At 39.0% G+C, this 23,241-nt stretch overlaps 1 protein-coding gene across 1 annotated transcript in view; it reads left to right on the top strand.

The window, feature by feature from the left end:
- The window catches only part of NCOA7 (nuclear receptor coactivator 7), a 144,825-nt gene that overhangs the window by 9,654 nt on the left and 111,930 nt on the right, over positions 1-23,241 (top strand). Inside the window, exon 2 of the mRNA XM_060167530.1 lies at positions 15,434-15,544. Within this exon, the coding sequence (XP_060023513.1) occupies positions 15,495-15,544 (50 nt within the window). The 5' untranslated portion in view covers positions 15,434-15,494. The remainder of the gene's footprint in view (positions 1-15,433; positions 15,545-23,241) is intronic.

Genomic DNA, 23,241 nt, shown 5'->3' with positions numbered 1-23,241 from the left:
TGGCAATCTGTATATCTTCTTTGGAGAAATGTCTATTTAGGTCTTCTACCCATTTTTAGATTGGGTTGTTTGTTTTTTTGATATTGAGCTGCATGAGCTGCTTGTATATTTGGGGGATTAATCCTTTGTCAGTTACTTCGTTTGCAAATATTTTCTCCCATTCTGAGGGTTGTCTTTTCATCTTGTTTATAGTTTCCTTTGCTGTGCAAAAGCTTTGAAGTTTCATTAGGTCTCATTTGTTTATTTTTATTTCCATTTCTCTAGGAGGTGGGTCAAAAAGGATCTTCCTGTGATTTATGTCATAGAGTGTTCTGCCTATAGAGTTTTATAGGGTATTGCCTTACATTTAGGTCTTTAATCCATTTTGAGTTTATTTTTGTGTATGGTGTTAGGAAGTGTTCTTATTTCATTCTTTTATATGTAGCTGTCCAGTTTTCTCAGCACCACTTATTGAAGAGGCTGTCTTTTCTCCATTGTATATTCTTGCCTCCTTTATCAAAGATAAGGTGACCATTATGTGTGTGGGTTTATCTCTGGGCTTTCTATCCTATTCCATTGATCTATATTTCTGTTTTTGTGCCAGTACCATACTGTCTTGATTAATGTAGCTTTGTAGTATAGTCTGAAGTCAGGGAGCCTGATTCCTCCAGCTCCAGTTTTCTTTCTCAGGATTGCTTTGGCTATTCGGGGGCTTTTGTGTTTCCATACAAATTGTGAAATTTTTTGTTCTAGTTCTGTGAAAAATGCCTTTGGTAGTTTGATAGGGGTTGCATTGAATCTGTAGTTTGCTTTGGGTAGTATAGTCATTTTCACAATATTGATTCTTCCAATCCAAGAACATGGTATATGTCTCCATCTGTTAGTATCATCTTTAATTTCTTTCATCAGTGTCTTATAGTTTTCTGCATACAGGTCTTTTGTCTCCTTAGGTAGGTTTATTCGTAGGTATTTTATTCTTTTTGTTGCAATCGTAAATGGGAGTGTTTCCTTAATTTCTCTTTCAGATTTTTCATCATTAGTGTATAGGAATGCAAGAGATTTCTGTGCATTAATTTTGTATCCTGCTCCTTTACTAAATTCATTGATTCGCTCTAGTAGTTTTCTGGTAGCATCTTGTACTGCAAATTAAATATAGGCTTGCTTTATGACTTAGTTTTTCTTACAGTTAGCTGGTAGGGGTTGTGTTTTGTACTACTCTATGCCCTTCAGGTTTCTAGCACATGGTTGTCCACATGCATGCACATGGAACACAAGAAGACTGCATGTTGTTGTGTTGATAACATTCTTAGGAGATGGTTTATGAGTTTTCTGTTCCATCTTCCTCTTTGCCCATCTTTCTCATTCTTTTATTTTCAAGATCAGAATGTTGTATCATTTGGTTCTCTCAGTCTTACAGATATTTGCCTGAAATTTTGATAATAGATTTTCATTCCTAAAGTCTAAAAACTAAAGGACTCAATTGCAAAGAACATCACAGTTACTAAATGCATTTACAATTAGGGTCCAGTAATATACAGACTAATCCTAGTTGCAAGGATAACTATCATCAACTGTAAAGTATTGTTTGTTTGATCAAGAGAGTTTCAGGAGTTTGCCAGAGAATGTGTTTAAAGTTTGTAAATATTTTAGATTCTCATAGGTCTTGTGTTTCCTAGAAAGGACCAAATCCTAGGAAACATTTTCATGTATCTGCTGTCATAGCTTGGACCAGTGGTTCTCCAGTGGGGTTCATGTGCCCCTTGAGGGTATGGGAAGAAATTGTTAGAATGTCTGTATCATCTTTTCATGACTTCTATTTTGTTATATGTTTTATAATGCATGTATTAGTGCAGAAGACATTTTTTATGTGAAAAATATACGTATTAGGATTTTATGCTCGGATGCTTTTATTGACGTGGAATATAACTTTAGAAAATGGAGGCCACTAATATAAATAAAAGGTAAGACCTTATTGTTCTATAACCGAAGTCAGTTTCTGTTATGTATTTAGCCATAACAACTAAAAAGTCAACTTATTAAACATAAATCCTATGTTTAACCTGAACTAGAAGTTGTAATGTATGTCACTGTGTGTGTGTGTGTGCATGCGTGCACAGCCACACTTGCTTATACATGTAGAACATGAGACACTCCTTTTGAGAGCTTACAGTCTGATTGAAAGGAATATGGGCGTGAGGAGCCATTAGTTAGAAAATGGTACAAGACAGCATAAGTGTGTGTGAGAAATGTAGCAGTATGAGTTTGTTAGATTAAAATTGCTAAAGTGTGGTAAGAGTGGCATGCCACAATGGTGATGCTACATTCTCAGAAGATTTCAAAACTCATTTTATGTTAAGAATTTTCCCTGATAATCAGGTCAGTTCTTAGTCCATCTACTCAATAAACTGTGCTTGAATTGTCTCCTGGGTACAGATGTTAACTATGTGAGCTTTCTGCTCTAATATTCAAAATAATATTTACCGATGCTCTCAATCATATGCCCACATTTCCTTTAAATTATATGAGAAAGTGGCAGAATAGACATAAGGGGGAAGTAACAATATTTTTGAGGTAGTATCCTTTTGGAACAGTGATAGTATATAAGATTTAAGATAAGTGAGTGTTTCCTAGAGCTGCTCTGACAATTACCAAAAACTGGGTAGCCTAAAACAACAGGAATTCATTGTCTATAATTCTGGAGGGTGGAGTCTAAAATCAAGGTGTCGACAGGGCCACGATGTCTCTGAAACCTGTAAAATAATCCTTTCTTGCTTTTGGCTTCTTGTGATTTGCTGGCTGTCCTTGGCATTCCTTGGCTTGTAGCTGCCTAACTCTAATCTGTGCTTCTGTCTTCACGTGGAGTTCTTCCTGTGTGTCTTGATCTTCACGTGGCCATCTTCTTATAAGGACACCAGTCATATTGGATTAGAGGCCCACCATACTCCAGTATGACCTCCTCTTAACTGATTATATCTGCAGTGACCCTGTTTCCAAGTAAGGTCACATCCTGGCTTACAGTGGATACAACTTCAGCATTTTTTTGCGGGGGGTGGTGTGACACAGTTCAACCATAACAATAAATAATATCAAAGTCTGTAGGTGAATGTACCAAGATGTACATAAGTCACGCTTGGTGTCAAGTGATGCCTTGTTGTAGCTAAACTTCCACAGCCATGCACATTGGTTGTGAGGTAAGTGACAGCTGGAAGGAAGGGATGCTTTCTTGGCTGTTTTTGTTAATTGGCTGCTTCTGTCTCTGGGCTTTGGTATTCCAGGCCTCGGTAGAATTATGCCTATAGATGGTAACATGTACTATGTGGCTTTGATCTTCCTGGTAAAAATCCACAAAGTAATTTGTGGATTAGGATATTTCTAAAGGTGTGTTGGGTTTTTTGTTGTAATAATACTGCATAACAGCCTCCAAATCTTCGTGGCTTAGAACCACAAATATTTATTTCACATTCATGAATCTGCAGGTTGACTGTGGTTTGGCTACTGTTGGCTGGGTCCAGCAGGGCTGGGCTGGACTCCAAAGCTGAGGTAGGAGCTCAGGTCTGTTCCATACATCTTCATTCTGGGACCCGTGCTGAATGAAGAAGGAAAAGCCACTACCTGAGGCATACTTTTCTGGTGGAGAACAGAAACTTGCCAGGCCTCTTAGAGCCTTAAGTTGAAGTGGGTACACTGTTAGTCCTCAGTCTGTTGGTTAAAACAAGCCACATGGCCAACAGAGTAGAGAAGAATACTCTGTGTACTAGTGCAAAGCACCGCAAAGTGGCATAGCAGACGGTTTGCATGTGTAATTCTCTTACAAGGCGGGAGTGCTTAATTGAGTACAACAATCCAGTCTGGCCAAATGGCCAAAGAGCCCATTTTCTTTTGAATTGTGCAAGAACTTTTATATCAAACAACTTAATAAACCTTTAAAAGAAAACACACTTAAACCATAGAGTTGATTTCTTAACCCAGTCTCTTGGAAAATTAGAATTGAATATCATATGCATAATTTTTTTCAAAGAAGAGGTCACACTACTTCCTGATGCTGGTTTAATTTTGTGTTGAGCAGATTCTCTGCCCCGTAGCACTTTTCACTATGCTTCTTCCTGAACCCACGTTTGCATATTTCCCACATCTTGTGCCATACCAACCAAAGCACTACATGCGCCTCTCCATTTTTGCCTTACACATCTGCGGGTAGGGTAGAATTCCAGTCCTCTTGAGCATGCTCTGATAGAGAACATTTTCATTAATGAGAAAACTTTCTGGTTTACAGATATGACTGTTCATTGGGTAGCACTGTTGAACTATAACCAGAATGGTTGTTTTTGGTGTTGTCCCACTTCAAACACCTTCCCTAAGAACACTGGCCTATGTGACCTGGCCCTTTTCTTTCCATTGGTATTTCTCTTTGCATAACAAATTTTATTTGGCATTACTTTCTGTCATATCCTTTTTTTCTGATTGTTTAATTTTTGTAGATTTTATTTCCTTGTCAAAAATCGAAGTTTTCTCAGAGTGTATTGAGTCCTCTTTATATGCATAGGTTTTAGATAACTTGTACAGTGATAGGCATAAAACAGGTTCTTAGTAAGCTTACTGATTGAAGAGATTGCTTGTCAGTATGTGACAAGGCACTATTTTGAGTAAGTGTAAATTGTTTATTGCCACCTGTACATTCCATGTAAATAAATATGCCGAAAGCGTATTAAAAAGGGTAATAATTCAATTATTTTGCACTTTTACACATATTGGGTGTATGCCAGTGCATTTTGAAAATAGCATTCAATTGCCGGTACCATCCACATGAGAGCAAAGAAGCATGTGACTTTTCCTCAGTGAAATGGCAACTTACCTGGTAAAGTGAACTTCCTGTCTCTTCACAGTCTCAAAAGACACTCTAATTCTTGGAAACTAGTGTTTGCAGCCCATATACTGTATGTTCTATGGAAAGGTATTCCATTTATTACATCTTTCATCCATCAAATTTTATTGGTTTTGTTTGCATGAATTAACCCTAATTCAGATCCATCAAATAGATACCTCCCATCAAATAATAATAATAATAATTAGTAGTAACCACTGGCCACACTTATTTCTGTCCTAAAATTGAAGGAGTTGGGGCATGATGCAAGACCAGAACCCCTGCAGCAGTGATGGCATTTGCTGTGAGCAAAGGCAGCTGGTGTAGTGATTCACATTGGTGCCTACTCTCTGGAAGGCCTTGGGGAATAGGCTTGAGTTCTATACTAGTAGAGACTCCAGAAGACTGTGGAACTTTTTTCTTTTTTTTAAAATTCCTTTTGGGCCAGGGCTAGAAGATATCTGCAAAAAAAGTCAAATAGGCCAGAGATCCTAGAATTTTAGCAGTGGGTCTATTGAATAATATTAAAATGAATTCCAGAAGTAACTGAAGACAAACTTTTCTTCCCATGTCACCTGTTTGTTTATTGATGCTGTTTGGAGCCTACCACCTTTAGACTCACCTTAGAGATGATCTGAAGTGATCTTACAGTACTGGAGCAATAGTAGGGGGTGTCCCTAGAAACTACCTCTGTGGCGATGCAGGCATCAGATTTTTTTCAACTCTTGTGAGGGTAGGAACAATCATATGCATAGAGCAGACAACCAATAAATAGTGATTGATGGTGAGAAAGAGGAAGTTTCCTCTTATGGTTGAGATGTGAGATCAGCAGAGCAGACTCTGTTCTGTTTTCATTGTGTCCAATAACTTTTTATATGACTTTCTTTGTGTACAGGTAGAAAACTGTACAAGACTGAATTCTTATATCCTTATAAGTATTAATGAGAGAATGCATGCAGTATATTAAAAACCTCTGGTAGAAGTTAATAGAATCATAATTTTTAGTTCTAAAAAGGACCTTCAGTTTTAGCCCCTAAAAAAAAGGGGGGGCTTTTGTACCTTAAAATCAATAAAGAACATTTTTTAAAAAGATCAAAATTCCATTTTTAAATTCTGATTCTTTGTATTTACTAATTTCGTTTTCAGCGGGGAAATAATTGGATTGGCAGAAGATTACTTTTCAAAACAACAGAAACAAAAAAAATTTGCCAACAGCTAAGGGAAATATTTCTGGCATATTCAAAGTTATATTATTACTTCTGTCCTTAAAACTTAAGAGGTAATTCACTTAATTTAGTGAATTAAGGGAATGTGCTTTCCAGTAAGCTCTTTAAAAGTCTAATTCAGTGCAATAAATGTTTATTAAATGCTTGAACATGTTCAGTGCAGTGCATTTATTAATGAATAGCAGTGACTAACCTGAATACAGTTCAGGATCGATGTCCTAAAAGACAATTGACCAGAAAACTGGTGTTCACCCTCTTGTTCTTTTAATGGTGGGTAAATCTGGAAAGAACCAGGCAATTGACGTGAAAATTCTGTGTAGTAATATTGCCTCTCATTAGAGGCCATAATGAGTGGCTCTGACTTTGGCATTAGATAAAGCTGATCATTCTGGCTCTAACTTTTATGGCTGTTTGACTTTGAATAAATGTTTCAACCTTTCTAAATTTCAGATTCTTTATCTAAAAAGGATTGAGAATATGAACTCTCATATAGTCATAAAGATTAAACAATGTGTATAATAGCATTGAACAAAAAAATCTGGTGCATGTGGTTAATGTTCAGTAAACAGTTTTAACTGTTGCTGCTTGCTGTCATCTCTACGTTCATTCACCCGGGCTGCCTGGCTTGAGTTAGTTCATGATCTAATGTTTCTGTTTAGGGGCAAATTTGAATCTGGCTCTCCAGGTGTAATTTTCATGAACACAGGAACGTTTGGGCTTGTTGAAATCTCAATGGAGAGAATTCTCTGTTCCGTGGGGTGCTAGACTCGATAGATACCTCTTGAACACTTTTCATCTCTATACCAGGCCTTTTACAGATAAGGAAACTGGGGTCTGGAGAAATTGAGTAACTTGCCCAAGGCTGCATACCTTGGAGATGGTAGAGTCTGGATTCCAACTGGGCTTGTCCTGCTTTAAGGGTGCTGTGCTGCCTTAATAATAAGAGTCCGAGAGGTTATTCAGGTAAAGCACAGAGAATCTTGAAAACAGAGAATGACTCAGCTGTGTGGAGTTTGTAAGATCTCAGCTTTGAAGGAATTTTTGAAATTAAAAAATTTTAATTAAAAATGTTAGTTTATCCATGGAACTTGACTTTCCTCTGTAACAGTGGTTTTCAGTGAGTGTAGTATTCCCCACTAGGGTGCAGTTTGGTTGGCATGGTTCCTGGGGAGGGGCACTAGCATTTAGTTGGGGGAAGCAGAGGTGCCAAGTGCCCTGCAATGAGCAGGACGGTCCTAGACAACAAATAATTGTCCTTATATTTCAAATTTCATGTCATCTGTAGGACCTACATGAATATTTATTGGGACATTCTGAAGAAAAGAGAAAGAGATTGGTTCTAAATTACTATGTATAGAAATGCTGGTTATTATTTATAGCACTAGTTTTTATTCTAATGTTCTGTGCACTCCCACCTACCCATTACCCACCCCCTCCCAACCTCTCACCTCTGCTCTTTCATCTTTCTGTACTTCTCATATGTAGTGAAATTATTTCTGATCTTATTTCACCTATAGCTAAACTTGTCCTAAATAAGTTAGTATAAGCATCTGAGTGTTTTGTTGTGTCTTCTAATGAAATTGTGCCTGAGAATTTACTTTATTATTATAAATTATTAACTTATAACTTACCTGTTGTAAGCTACTTTTCTTTTGGCATTATATTGATTTTTGAAACCTGAGAATTTACATACTGAACTACCTGTTATCAATTACTTTCCTTTGGGGCATTACATCGACTTCATAAAATTCAGTGTGTTAAATGGGTTATATTATCTATCATCTTCATCTCAGCATTATAAAGGACATGTTATAAAATACTTATATACAGTTGACCGTTGAAAAATGTGGGGGGTTGGAGCACCAATCCTCCATATAGGTAAAAAAATGTGTATAACTCACAGTGGGCCCTCTGTATATGCAATTCCTCTATGTCCGAGGATCCTGTAGGACTGTACGATAGTTACTGAAAAAATAGGAGTATAGGTGGACCTACGAGGTCCAAACCCTTGTTGCTCAAGGGGCAACTGTATTTATTTAGGTGAGGGGTGTTGATTTTTTGATAAGGTTGAGAACTTCCAGTCTACAGCGACCCCACAGAATGGTTGTCCAGCTTGTGCTCAGTCATCTTTGGCGATTAGGAAGCTGCTGTCTCTGGAGACAGCTCTTTGCATCAAGCCCTTCTGTTGAGCCAAGACGCCTCTCCCTTAATATCCGGTGCCTAGTCCTAGGCACACCCTTGAAGTTCTATTGGTACAAGGCTAAATCCTCTGCCAGATAAGATCCTTGAGGTATTTGGAAATAGCTGTCCTTTCCTCCCGACTCTTTCCATGCTAACCCTGACCAGTTCCTTTGACTACTATTCTTAAGGTTTAATTTTGTGTTAGTTAATCATTCTGTTTGTTCCAGTTTCCTTATATTTCTCCTGTACGGTAGTGGGAGACCCAGAGCTAAGTGCAGTAATCTTGATATATTCGAATCCTCAAAAAGGGTGGGACAGACCACCATAGTCTTTTTTATTCTGGGTTGATTGCATTAGTGGTTTTGTTTTGTTTTGTTTTGTTTTGTTGTTTTTGCCAAGGTGGGGCGGGAGGGGTTGGGAAGCAGTGGCATCGCACCACTGGGTGTGTGGATCTTACTGTCACCTCAAACTGCAGGTCATAGTCACTTGTGCTAATGTTGGGTTCTCCCTTTCTTTCATTCCTTAGCACTTCTCCCAGATGTAGAACCCCAAATTAATCTACAGACAGCTGATGTCTGTCTGAACTGAAATGCTGTTATCCAGGATGTTATTTATCCCTCCAAAAGTCTAATGGGGCCCCTGTTTTTGTTTTTTAAATTAATTTATTTATTTTTGGCTGTGTTGGGTCTTGTTTCTGTGTGAGGGCTTTCAGGGCGAGCAGGGACCACTCTTCATCGCGGTGCGCAGGCCTCTCAATGTTGCGGCCCCTCCCGTTGCGGAGTACAGGCTCCGGACGCGCAGGCTCAGTAGTTGTGGCTCATGGGCCCTGTTGCTCCGCGGCATGTGGGATCCTCCCAGACCAGGGCTCGAACCCGTGTCCCCTGCATTGGCAGGCAGATTCTCAACCACTGCGCCACCAGGGAAGCCCCGAGGCCCCTGTTTTCATTCATGTCAGTGATGAATTTACTGGTGAGGACAAGCTTTAAGGACGAGCACTGCATTAAGCTGTTAACATCTTCCCTCCAGGTTGAAGTTGGAGGTGAGCTCCCAGCTCCGGCTTGAGGCCAGTCAGTTGGTCAGCACATACCTCCTGGTACAGTGGTTCAGTGCTTTCTGTAATGAGTCTAATCATAGAAGCACCCATCCATGTCTGGGCCACACTTCTCAATCTTATTCATAAGCAGATCAAGAGAAACTTATCCAGTGCCTTCTAAGTACAGTTACACAGTGGTTACCTAATTTCCTTGATGCACTGGAACAGTAACTATGTCCAAGAGGGAAATTAGGTCAGTATAATTTGGCTAGGCCAAATTATATAGGCCAAATTATATACCTCCCCTCTACCAGCCCTATACGAGAGCCACACCAGACCACGCAGGCCTCCCTGTGTACCATGTATTCCCTCCCGATGGCTCGTACCATCCTCATTCTGCCTAGTGAGACCAACCTCTTCTGCATTCAGGATCAAACTCCCGTTCCTCCCTCACTGTCCAGCTCTGGCATCATCTGTGGAGCTTCCCTGACCCTCCTTCCCTTCCTGGCAGAGTAGTTGCTTCCACTCTGTGCTGTGTGGTTCCTTGTACCCACCAATATCGGACCACTCGTCTTACCAGCTGATGGGTGTCTGTTGCCTGTTCCACCTGAGCTTCCTGGCCTATGAGTGCTGTCTTCATCTTGTATCTCCAGCAGAGTACTTGGTCCACGGTAGATGCTTCAAAAAGGGATCTGCTTGTTTGTTGTTGTTGTTCCGCTGAATGGTTGGTTTTCTTAACATTCTGGATCTCAGGGTTCACCGCCTCCTCTTCTGAGCCCTTGCTAAGCTGCCTTTAATGATCACGTCTAAAGTTTTGCTACGGATCTATGTGATGTTCTCCACTGTGTAATTTGCACACTCCCTTCTCTATTTTGTTGAAAATTAAAAAGTATTTGCCTCTTGTCAGGCTTTTGGCATTTTCCACATATTCAACAACTCCTGACCCTGCCAGTGATGTTTTAGAAATCTCATTTGCACGTTCTCTTCCTAGAGAGAACTTATAAAGTGATCTGTCTAGCCCAGAGTTGATTCTTCATTTAGAGTATCTAGGAGATTTGATGAAACCTCTGTACTCATCTTAGGTAAAAGAGCACTGAAACCCACATTTGTTTAATTCTTTTCAGGTCTAATTTCATTTCCCTGGGCAAAGAATAATGGAGTAAGAGTTGATCAGGTCTCCAGTCATTTTGCCATCCATTGCCTTTGTCCCATTCAAGTGATAGACCACTGGCGTGTCCTTGATCATCACCTTGATTCAGGCATAACTTTTTAGTTCTTTGTTGCCATTAAGTTCTGTTTTCTGTTGCTTTGCTTCTGTGACACACATTTGTTTATCTGGGGGCGTTATCTCCTAGATGCTCCCCCTACATGTTTGTGGCAGACTTTTGTTCTATTTCTGTGTCTTTCTTCCCAGGTTTCTTGTTAAAAAAGAGTATTCAAATTTCTGACCTTGGTTAACACTGATATTTGAATACCCTTTACGTGTTTAGATGACAGTATGGCTTTGAGAAAGACTGAACACCTGTCATATTTCAATATAAGTCTAAGTATTTTCTAGGAGGAAATGTCTGCATAGAACAGTACATTTTGGTCTCTTCCTTATGTGGCCAAATTTAGTGTGACCAAGCCTTAAAGCATGCTGTTGTCATTATTTCATTTGTATAATAGGAAACCTGTTGTTGGGAAAACAGTTGATGGACATCATGGGTGCTCTGGTGTTTTTCTAGTCCTCGCTGGTTATACCTGAATGAACAAGGAGCTGCAGTGTAGATGTGAAGCCAAAAAGCCACACTGGGCTGTGGGTCCACACTGGTTTGATGTAGTTAGGGAGTCTGGTAGCTCTGTCCTTAAATCCCTTCTAAGTGGTGTCATGGGGAGCATCAAACATTTGCTGGTGACACAGAAAATACTTTGTCTTCAACACAGCTCTTTTGAGGTAAGGATTTTGTATGTGCCGGTTTCTTTTTGTTTTTTTGAATAATGAACTGAATGTAGGTTTAAATTGACCATTCTGATTTAAGATTACAAAATAATATTTAAATAGAAGATACATCTTGTGTTCCCTCATACACCATAAATGCAGGAGACTCTTGTAATTATGTAATACACCGTAAATGTAATACACCGTAAATGTAAAAATGTAACACCCTGTAAATGCAGGAGACTCTTGTAATTCAGTGTTTGGACGAGTCTAGCGTTTATTGGTGTGAGGAGAAAGTCAGCATTAAATGAAAAAAGGGCTTTTAAGAAGCCCATAATAACCACTTATAATGGAAAATGTAGTTCCCATTAGAGACTGATTTAAAGGAGCTCTGGTTCTTCACTGAAGCATGAAGGCTGCTGGGTGGTGCGCTGTGCAAATCATTTTTATAGCATCCTTTGCTGATCTCTTTCTGGTTAATCTGTTGGTGTGCCTAGACCTGAAAGAACTGCATCTGTCTTGTTTAAGAAATGTATAAATTCCCAGAAATTTAAAAGAAACCAAAGATTTGGATATTTTTTTATTTATCAAATAGAAAATGGAAAAAGAGCTCTGCCAGTTCTAAACAGACACAGCAGCACCAGATGTCAGTTCTCGGATCATTTAATCTTTTCCTCTTGTACTTATTTTTGTCAATATTTTTCCACTGGAACCACATATTAGTTTCTGGCTCAGCTTGCAATATAAAAATTTTCCAATTAGATTGTTATGACTTCATTTTTATTCATGAGGGGAGATCTAATAAACAGAGATCATCACATATGGTGGCATGCAGGAGAGGAACTTTAAAATAAACCACCTGGCCCAGGGCAGGGCAGAAAGCCAGGGTTCTAATTCTATCTGGAGTTCCAGAGAGGCTGGCTTGAACCTACATTCTCCATTTCCAAATAATTGTTAATTTGGGAGGAATCCTTGGATTGATATCAGTTTGCCATATAATTGATCTTATCCTCAGGACTGGATTAATTCCTTGCTTAGCTTTTATGTGGCTTTTCTGCCTAGTTCTGTGTTAGGTATTTAGGGAAGTATGAAACATGATGGTTTTTGACTTGGAGGAACTTTGGTTTGTTTGGGGCTGAGGAGGGTAAGTGAAGTGGCGTTGTCACACAGCGTACGATTAAGTGCCTCACAGTAAGTGATAAGTGACACGTGAAGTACGCTTACACGGCCAAGAGAGAAGGTCACACGAGTGGTCGGGGGAGCAGAATTGGGCCCTTGTGCTGGATCTGATCAGAAGGAGTGTAGCAAGGTTACCTCAAGCTTGGGAAAAGAGTAAGGATTAAGGTATAGAGTTGGGGAGGAGCCCAGTGGGTTCAGGCCACATGTGAAATGGAGGTTAGGAGAGTTGGACACTCGGCCACTGTTTATCTTTGTTACCACAGTTCTTGAATGAGTACTTCCCTCATTCATTGAGGCGTGGCTTCCATCCCCACTGCTCCACTGAGGCAGTCCTGTTGGAGGTCTCAGTGACCCCCATCCTACTCGTGGCCAGGTACATTTGTCCTAACCTGTAGAGTCTACGCCGAGGCGTTGGAGGCTGCTGATTCCAGACCACTCTTTCTAACTCATCTCCAAATGCTTTCTGGCTCCAAAGGTTATTGAAAGACATTGAAATGTACACCAAACTGGATTTAAATCTCTGCTCCACCAAGGCTGGTCATGTTGAACTAGGGAAATTAGTATCTCTCAGCCTCAGTTTAATGGAAGTAAGGATACCTAACTCATATTGTGGATGTAAGGATTAAAAGAGAGAACATGGGGATAATACGTTGAAATAGTGACTTAACAGAAGGTAGGCATCGTGGTTGGTTTTCTTTCTCTGCCCGGTAGCTACTCTGCCCATCTTGCCCTTTTCATGCGCATACTTAGGCTCAGGTATTCCCGCTTTCTGGAATGCTGTCTCTTTTTCCTCTTTACTTATTGAAATCCTCACCACCCTAGAAGGTTTACTTTGTCACCTCAATCAGAATTGAACTTTGTGTCTTCTGGTTTCTTAGTGTTATTTTTCGGACAGCTCCAGGTTACTAACTCCACATTTTATTGTGGAGTTAGTTTAACCAATTGTATCCCATTGACCCCGACACTCATCTTAATTTCCCTACTGGTTGGTAAATCCCTTGAGGGCACCACCATGTCAAAGCCATGGAGATCAAGCAGTAAGAGTTGAAACTGTGTCATCCATTGTTTCCATACAGGACCCTGTGCATAGTTGTCATACCTGCAGGGTGTTATCGTACTGTTTTTTTTTTTTTCCTTAACTACAGCCATATGTTGATAATTTCTAAATCTTTTTCTCTAGCCCTCACTGCACTCCTGTGCTTTACATGAAATCAAGCATGGTGAATGTTTCCAGTTGACTATCCCATGAGCACTCAAAGGCAGCGTGTCCAAAACTGATCTTTCATCTGTTTCTGCCCCCCGCCCCAAATGCATGCCACTTCCTGTAGATTGTATCATATCTTTGGTTTCACAGTCTACCCAGTCCCTGAAGCAGAAACTTGGAAAGCATTTATCATTCCTTTCTGTCCCATGTTGTCTACATGGAATGAGTCACCAAATCTGAACTCATTTGCCTCCTAAATATTTTTTGAACTTGTGCCCCCTCCTTCTGTGTCAATTACTGCTGGCCGAAGTGTGGACCCTCCTCTCTCTACTAGTTTTACTGTAATATCTTTCTAGTGCGTCCGTTTTCCCCGTTCTCGATCCTCTCAAGTCCATCCTCTGTGATCTGTATGTGTTACACTCCCTCCTCCCCTTTGGTGATGTCTGCGGGAGTGGTGCCCTTGGGCCAGCATGATCACTTAGTGACATAGGTGCTGACATAGGTGCAGGGAAGGGAGTGGCAGCACATAATGCATAGCTAGGATCAAGTTCAAACTCTTCAGCATGACATGAAAGGTCTTCATGACCCTAATCTTGCCTATGTCTTCATCCTCATCTCCCACTGTTGCCCTGCTTCACATTTGATCCTGGAGCAACAGAGAAATATTGTGTCTCCTTGCTTTTGTTCAAGCTGGACTTGCTTCCTGTACCGTTTAACCAGGAACCCATACTCATCCTTGAGATCTTGGTGTATGTGGGGATTGCGGTGGGGTGGGCCCTGCATAAGGCTAAGTGTTCTTCCTCTAGGCCCTGTGCCTTCTTCGTAGTGATTTGTATCCCATTGACCTGAAATCCTAAGTGTCTCCCTTGCAGGACAATAAATTTCATTAGGCCAAATATCATGTTTTATTTATCTTTGGTCTCTGATACTTATCACAGTACCTTCCCTGTAATATATATTGTGAATTAAATTGTTTACGGAGTTGAGATGGAGAAATAATTTTGATTAATGAAAATTCTTTGCTTTTACTTTGAGACTCATTCAGGGTGAAAAGACAGATTTTAGGAAAGGTTAATGCTGTGCAGACAGTTTAGATTAGTGAACCAGGCAGTAAGTAGATATTGGGAAATTTTGAGCAGGGGCATGGCATGATGAAAGTGATATTTAAGGAAGATTGATCTGGAGACAACCTCTTATTACAGGTTTAAATTGGGTTGCTTCCGGGAAACTTAGGTGAGGGTTGCAGGGGTGGGAAGGAAGGAGTGGCAGAGACAAGCATATAAAGCCATTCTGAAGAATAGCTTCCTGAGGCTTTGAACTTTCATTTCCACATTTGCTTAAGTGGGACGTACTCGCTGGCATGTTTCCGAAGTAAAATAGAGCACTGATTTGTTTTTAAAGAAAGAACATTCTTGTAAGACACCTAAGTGATCCATTTTTCCTCATTATGTATGAGATATATTTGTCATTAATGGCTTCAAAAGAGTGATTATAAATTCAGAAATTTAAAAAAAATTAGCTTCTGCATAGCTAGCCTAAAGCCTTCTAAAGTCAGTGGTTTTTGTTTTAGCACGTTTTGAAATAATTGTTAATTATGAGGAAAATACTTCAGTTTATTTTTCCAGCCACTTTTTATTTTATAGTTTAACTCTTCCATTCTAACTGTAGTTTCCTGCCCCCCTCCCCTTCCCGCGGGGGCATTTGTATTTCATATATGACTCATGTGACTATGCTTACCGGTTAAAGTTTAGCTTCCATTTGTTGGGGCCATGTAGCTCCACCCTGCTTCATTCTTCATATTGCCATTATAAACTTCTTAATTTACAGTCACTTTGTTATTTTTTTACAGGGTGATGACTCATTGATTAAAAAGGAATTTTTCAAATACTTTGCACTTTTGATTGCATATTATGGATACCAAGGAAGAGAAGAAGGAACGGAAACAAAGTTATTTTGCTCGGTAAGCATTCAGTTTGCAAATTTATATCAGAACTTAAAAAATGTTTGAGGGGACTTTGTTCTTAAAGTATTACTTGGCATTTTGTGATTTGTGACTGTTCATAAACTGGGCAGGTAACCAGTAGAAGTTAAATGCACTTTGTTTCATCCTTTTTCTTATTTACACTAGAGAAGTAACATTTGATTGGTTCTTCTCTTTCTGTCCTTGACAGTTCTCTCAGGCCAGTACTGCTCAGGGAATCTAACATTCTATATGCACTGCACTGCAGATTGCTCAGAATCCTGTGTTTAACAACCTACATTGAATTTTAAATCCTAAGTACTTAGTTCCTGCTGCTCTGTAGCTTAATTAGTTGAGTTATAACTAAAAATCTTTGACATATTTAAAGCTTATTACTTTGTGGGGTGTCTATTACTAAAAAGTATTTTTGTAGGTAAATGGAATGGATGAAATTGTATCATTGTAGTACCTGTCATTTTTAAAGCTTGAACTCGTCCAACATATGTACATGTGTTAGTATCTGAATAGGAGTAATCTACTATATTATTGGTTACTATTTACAGATTTAAACATCTGTATGGCAGCCACTCACTAATCATAATAACATGAATGGTACATTAAAACATTTATAAATCATTTTGATGACTGGAATGTTTTCAAACTCAGTGTGAGAACATAGGCTTAAAATGATCATTATGGTCTCCTAAATTGAAATACTTCTTAAGAACTAATTCAACCTCACCACATCCCCAGCCCCAATATTCTTGTTAAAGATGCACTTCCTGTTTCCCAAATGTAAGTCTTGGAAACTGAAAAACAAAGTTTTTCTTTGATGTTTTTATTCAGAAATTAAGCTAGGTTTTAGATTGTTAAGGAACTACTGTGTGCCAAGTACTTTACTTATTATTTCATTTATCTTCACAATAAACTTGTGAAATAGGTTCTCTCCCTGTTTTATTAATGAGATAACTCAGAAAGTAAGTATTTTGTCTGTTTCATGTAGTGTAAGAGTCAGTATTCAAATATAGGGTTGTATCCAAAGGACATGTTTCACTTAGTAATAGTAAACCGTGAATAAGAATTTTTGGAAAACAAGAGTTATACTATTAATTTTAGTGAATTATTTTTTCCTGTTAGGACCCCAGAGAGTGCAAGATTGTTTGGGGAAGGAAGAAATCAGGCATCTAATGGGTGAACCATTGAAAGATAGGACACTTAGAATAAACAAGAACTAAATGTTTATTCTGAGATAATTGTAGATTCACATGTAGTTGTAAGAAATAATACAGAGATATCTTATACCTTTCATCTAGTTTCCCACCTTACATAACTATTGTATAATAAATATCACAAGGAAATTGACATTGATACAGTCCATTAACCTTATTCAGATTTCACCAGGGTTTACAAGCACTGAAGCACTCATTTATGTATGGGTGTGTGTGTGTGGGTGTGTGTGTGTGTATTTAGTTCTGTTCAGTTTTATTAAGTGTAGATTTGTGTGGCCACCATCACAATCAAGATACAGAACAATTCCATCAAAAATATCCCATGTGCTACCCTTTTGTAGCCATATTCACCTTCTTCCTTCTGCCCATCACTCCTGACAACCACTAATCTGTTTTCCATCTCTATAATTTGTCATTTCAAAAATATTACATGAATGGAATCATAGAGTATCTAATGTTCTGAGATTTTTTTTCACTTCGTTCAATTCCCTTGATATCTTAGTCTATTCGGACTGCTGTAACAAAATACCACAGACTGAGTGGCTTACAAACAACAGAAATTATTTCTCGCAGTTCTAGGGGCTGGAAGTCCAAGGCCAGGGAGCCATTATGGTCAGGCTTTATGTCTGGTGAGAGCCCCCTTCCTGGTTCATCAAAGGCCACCTTCTCACTGTAACTTCACGTGGTGAAAGCGGCAAGGAGCTTTCTCAGGCCTCTTTTATAAGTGCACTAATTCCATTCATGAGAGTTCTGCCCTTCATAACCTAATCACCTCCCAAAGACATCCATCTCCTAATCCCGTCACATTGGGCATTAGGTTTCAGCATATGAATTTTGGGGGTACACAAACATTCAGATCATAGCACTTGAGATCTGCCCAAGATGTTGTATGTATCAACAGTTTGTTCCTTTTTATTGCTGAGTAGTATTCCATGTTATGGATGTATCACAGTTTTTTAACCCTTCACCCATTGAAGGACATTTGGGTTGTTTCTAGTTTGGGACTGTTACAAATAAAGCTAGGATCATTTGTGTAAAGATTTTTTTGTGAGTGTCAGTTTTAATTTATCTGGGATAAAGGCTCAATGGAATGGCTGAGTCAAATGATAAGTACATGTTTAATTTTATAAGAAGCTGCTGGACTCTTTTCCAGAGTGGCTGTACCATTTTCAACTCCTTCCCATCTGCAATGTATAAATGATCCAGTTTCTTGGCATCCTCATCAGCATTTGGTATTGTCACTCTTTTTTATTTTAACCATACTGAGAGGTGTATGGTGATATCTCATTGTAGTTTTAATTTGCATTGCTTTAATGACTAATGAGGTTCAACATCTTTTCATGTGCTTATTAGCCATCTGTCCATCTTCTTCAGCACAATGTCTTTTCATGTGTTTTGTCTGTGTTCTAACTGGATTGTTTTCTTACTGTTCAGTGTTGCGAGTTCTTTATACATTCTAGATACTAGTCCTTTGATATGTGGTTTGCCAGTATTTTCTTTCAGTGTGTAGCTTTTCTTTTCAACTTGCTAAAACAGTCTTTTGCAAAGCAAAAGTTTTAAATTTTAATTTTAATGATTCAATTTATTAGTTTTTCATTTTATGCATTGTGCTTTTGGCATCAAGTCTAACGACTCTTTGCCTAGCCCTAGGTCCTGAAGATTTCCTTTCATTTTTTCTAAATATTTTATAGTATTATGTTTCATACTTAAGTTGGTGATCCATCTTGAGTTAATTTTTATATAAGATGTGAATTTAGGTCAAGATTCTCTCTTTTTTTTTTTTTTTTTTTTTGCCTAGGGATGCCTCTATATAGTGATTTCAAAGGCTGTAGTGCCTTCTCAGTTTGCTTCCAAACTGATTCTAACAGTAAAGGTGACTGTGGTTCACGAACAACCTGTTCATGGCTAACCATGTCTTGCTCCTAAGATGTAGAGTGAGGGGAGCCCCTTAAACTGAGAATGCAAGATGAAACTTCTGGAAGAACAGCATACTTTTTTCAACTCAGAAATACAAAATTTAATTGTCATGCTTGCCTTGACCTCTTGTGAAAAGTATTCTAGCAGTGAAAAAGCAAAACATATCCAAAAATGGAGAGTGATCCTAGGAGCATAGGGATAGCAGGACAAGGCCAATAGTCAGTGGTACCATTAAAATAGTAGATCACCGTGACTAGTTACTAGGAAATGAGAGAGAGAGAAAAAAGATAAACGTGCAGTTTAGCTACTGTAATGCAGTTGCAGCCCCAAATGGTCAAGCTATTAAAAGCAAAAAGCAAACAAACAAACACACACTCCAAAAATGTTATTATTAGAAAAGAGGCAGCCAAAGTTATAAATCTTTTCAACTACCTCTGACTAAACTGTGGAATTCCATAAAGTGGAATCACCAACTGGACCTGCCTGAAAGCTGGTTTCTGACAACCTAGGGCAGTTTGCTCTGGAGTGTGTGTATACGGGCCCTCCAAGCAAGATCTCTAGGGAGGAATATAAAGAGTCAGGCCAAGGGTGCAGCCATACCACCTTACGCAAATCTCTGCTAGTGTGCAGAGGAGAGCAAAAGGAAGATTTGCCCTGATTTCTGCCTGCTACCACAATATGTATCAGAAATCCTAAAAATTGCTTTTAACCCCCCCATCCCTTTACCCTTCTGAGTATTTAAATAGTCTCCGTTTTCTTGGTGCTCTATTTCACCCTGTGGTTTCATAAACATTGTATGATTGTATGTAGTAAATAATTCTTTACCTGCCCCCTTTGTTGATGGTTCTCTCTCTCTCTCTCTGAAGTTAACATCAAAGCAAAGTTAAGTTTAAAAGGCCCCATTTTAATAATTTTGCATTGAAATTAGTGATTCGAGGATCACCCAATACTTTCTTTCTTATAATTTATCTTGAAATATGCCTGTGTAGGTCTACATGGACATGTGAGTCAGCATCACTACTAGATAAATCTATTCTGGAGTTTTCAGGATCTCCTGACTCTGCCCCACCTGATTTTCACCATCTTCAGTGTTTTGTACCAGTTGTTTATTACAGATCAAATGATTCATGAGACACTTTTCCATGCTTTTGCAAATAATTTGTATATACAAAATTAGTATATTATATATGTGAGTATTAATTCCTTGATACTTGACAAGTCTTGAAACCAAATGAAAGACTGAATTATTAAAGCAAATTGTACTTTGTGTATTATCCTCTGGAGTGATCGTTATTCATTATGGCCCCGGCTCCGTCTTTCTTCCCTTGTAGTTAGAATGCAGGTATTTTTTTTTTCAAGGGCTCCCTTCTTCCACACTCATTTTGACATTATTTGGCTTTTGCAGAATTTAGTACCCTTATAGTGATTTTTGTGTAGGCCCCTTTGTGCTCTTTATATATATGTTTCATCCCCAAATATGATTTGACTGCTGTGGAAATTTAGACTCAAGGGGTTTGAATAACTTCACTGAGATTACACAGCAGGTGGGTGAGGCAGCATTTGTGCCCAACTCTGTCCTTCTCCATCCAGAGCTTATGCTCTGGATGCTGCCCAGGGCCATGTGGCAGCTCAGTGGCAGAATGGCAGCCATAGAACACAGGTTACCAGACCTCGTGCTGCTCACATTGTGGGTTGAGTAGATTTCTGTGGGCAGTCCTGGCAGCTTAACATTGATTTATACCACTGTAAATTAATGTGCAGAAATGCATCCTGGATTCCAAAGATCTAAGTTATAAGTGACCTTTTCTAAAAACAACTTGTTTATAACTTGAAGACATCCCATAATCCATATCTTATGTACTTTATCCATCCGTAACATGGTTAATGTCAGACTGTTAACCAACCAAGGCAATAGGAAACATGCAGTCTGTATACCCCACCTGTGTAAGTCAGTGGTTTGCATTACAGTGATCCACTTTACACCCTAGGATTGCATCTTGTCTAAAAAGAGTAGTTGCCCATAATAGAAATGAATGCAGAGATAACATTTGGACAGAAAATCTCAGCTTGCCCTCTTGGTCAAGTCCAGAGTCTAAGATCCAGCAGAAGGCGTCACCTGGATGTGCCTGGCCGGTTGATCTGCAGCACTGCTGAGGACAACAGGGAGTGCTCCCAGCTCCAGCCCCACGGAGGCAGTCTTTGAACCTTGGGGGAAGAGCCATCTCTTTGTGGTACAGCTGGGCTAAGAATGCATATACCACGTGGGTGGAGTGGTGTGGTGTGAACTCTTGCCCTTCCTTTAATAAACAGTCTCTAATTGTTTTTTCCTGCTAGCCAAGGACCATTAGAGAAGAAACTTAGTATGTCCCAGATTTGAGGAAAAACCCTATTATTACCAGTTGTTGGATTCAGACATTGTCATATTGCAGAGTTTAATTGAGTTGGTATATGAAAAGCAAATAGACCCGTTTTAAGTGCTTGGTACATGTAAACTCTATACCTTCTTAATATTTGGTGAATATCTTCTCAGTTTTACTATGCCTACTGATTGTAAAGTTAATAATAATAACACTTGTGGTGCTTTATAAAGTGCTTTCATGTGCATTCCCTCACTTCAACCTCACCATGATCCTATGAGTAGATAGAATTGCAGATGATGAATCTGTAGTTTGGAAGGTTAAATAACTTGCCTCCAGTCACTTAGCCTTTAAATGGAGGGTCTGGCCCCTGAACCCCAGTCTGCTTTGTCTGTATCTCTGATTATTTTTCTTCATTCCATGTTGTATCAGTTTAAACAGCATTAAACATTAATTTTTACTTTGTCTGAGAGGGGGATTAGAACATATTCATAGCATCATAAGTAGGGGAAGTTGTATATGGATTTGGAAGTAAATGTTCTAGTTAACTTTATTGGAAACCATATCTGATTTCAGCTTCTAAGAACCATCCTAGAGGGCTGTTGGCGCTGTTAGGGACACATGCCTGTAGTGATCCATAGCCCTATCCAAGGACAGTCTCGTGTGTGACCTTCTGAGCTCCTATTTGCTGTTTATGTGTTTACAGTCATTCTCCCCCGAGATGAGCCATCTGGAGGGAAGGGACTCAGCAATAGTTCAGTGCTCTTTCCTTGTGCCTTGTTAAGTACCGGTTGACATATAACAAGTGTTAAGTTTTTTTTTTTTTTTTTTTTTTTTGTGGTACGCGGGCCTTTCACTGCTGTGGCCTCTCCCGCTGCGGAGCACAGGCTCCAGACGCGCAGGTTCAGCGGCCATGGCTCACGGGCCCAGCCGCTCCACGGCATGCGGGATCCTCCCGGACCGGGGCACGAACCCGTGTCCCCTGCATAGACAGGCGGACTCTCAACAACTGTGCCACTAGGGAAGCCCGTTAAGTATTTTTTGACCAACTGACAGATTGAGAATATTTAAAACAGCTTCTTTAATGTAGGATATAAATGGTTTGTGAGTCTTAATTTTTGTCACTATAAATTTTTCAGTATTCAGGAATTTTATTAATCTTAAAAAATTGAGAATATTTTAAAACCATTTCCTGTGAAAAAGCTGTGTGTGCCTTACTTGAAAATATTACTGATTACCAAGTAAACACTTGCCTGAGCTGTAATGTCTTTTAAGGCTTATGTTTCCTATTTTCTTGATTTGAATTCAGATCAAGTGGCTCTTAAGGGAATATTTACATATTGCTTGTCATTCATTACTGGGAAAAACAGCCATGGCCAAGTTTGACCTGCTAATGCTTTCAGGAAATCATTAACTTTTTTTTTTACAGATTAAAAAAAAAATGCATATAAACATTTAGCCATTAACAGTTAGACTCATGCTTTTGGCTTCATTTTTAAAGAACAGGCAGAGTTACTTGATTTAATTCCATGGAGAATACTGCTTTTCAAGCTGTAGGTTACCAACCCATTGGGGCGTCATGAAATCAATTTAGTGGATAGGAAACAGCATTGTTTTAATGGAATGGAATAGAATAGATCAATCTGGACTGAGCTAGACTGAATAGAAAATATCAGCATCTGTTGTATGTAGTCAGAATAAATAATATTTCATGAAAATATTCTTTTAAATATTTATAAGGATGTTTATATTGAATCACAATTAAAAATTTATTTTTATTTTGGGCCATATTGAACAATGACTCATTGATTTAGAGGATTCTTTGGTGCTTAGTATACTGGCAGTGAGGTTAGTTTTCCTCACTGAAAAACAAATTTCCTTGATCTAACACACATCAACCAATTACTCAAAGAAAGCTATACATAAGATACTTGTTATATAAATATACTTTCCCACTGTGCAGTGTAATGGGTCTAACTAATTTTAAGGATAAATGACAAGCTTGTCTCTGTTTAACCTGAAATTCCCTTGCTGATCTGGACTGTCCCAGATCTTAGAGCGAGACCCAAGGAAACTGTAATTCAACAAAACCACCAGATGGAACTAAGCTTAGGCAACTTCCGCTTTGGGGCCTCCTGGAGGTTTCTTCTCTGTAGGACTACTTACTATCTGTGGAGCTGTATAGTTTTCTTTT

The sequence above is a fragment of the Lagenorhynchus albirostris genome, chromosome 12 (genome assembly GCF_949774975.1).
Source record: "Lagenorhynchus albirostris chromosome 12, mLagAlb1.1, whole genome shotgun sequence".
Classification (NCBI taxonomy): domain Eukaryota; kingdom Metazoa; phylum Chordata; class Mammalia; order Artiodactyla; family Delphinidae; genus Lagenorhynchus; species Lagenorhynchus albirostris.
Note: the sequence above shows the minus strand (reverse complement) of the source record. Positions and strands in the feature narration are given on the sequence as shown.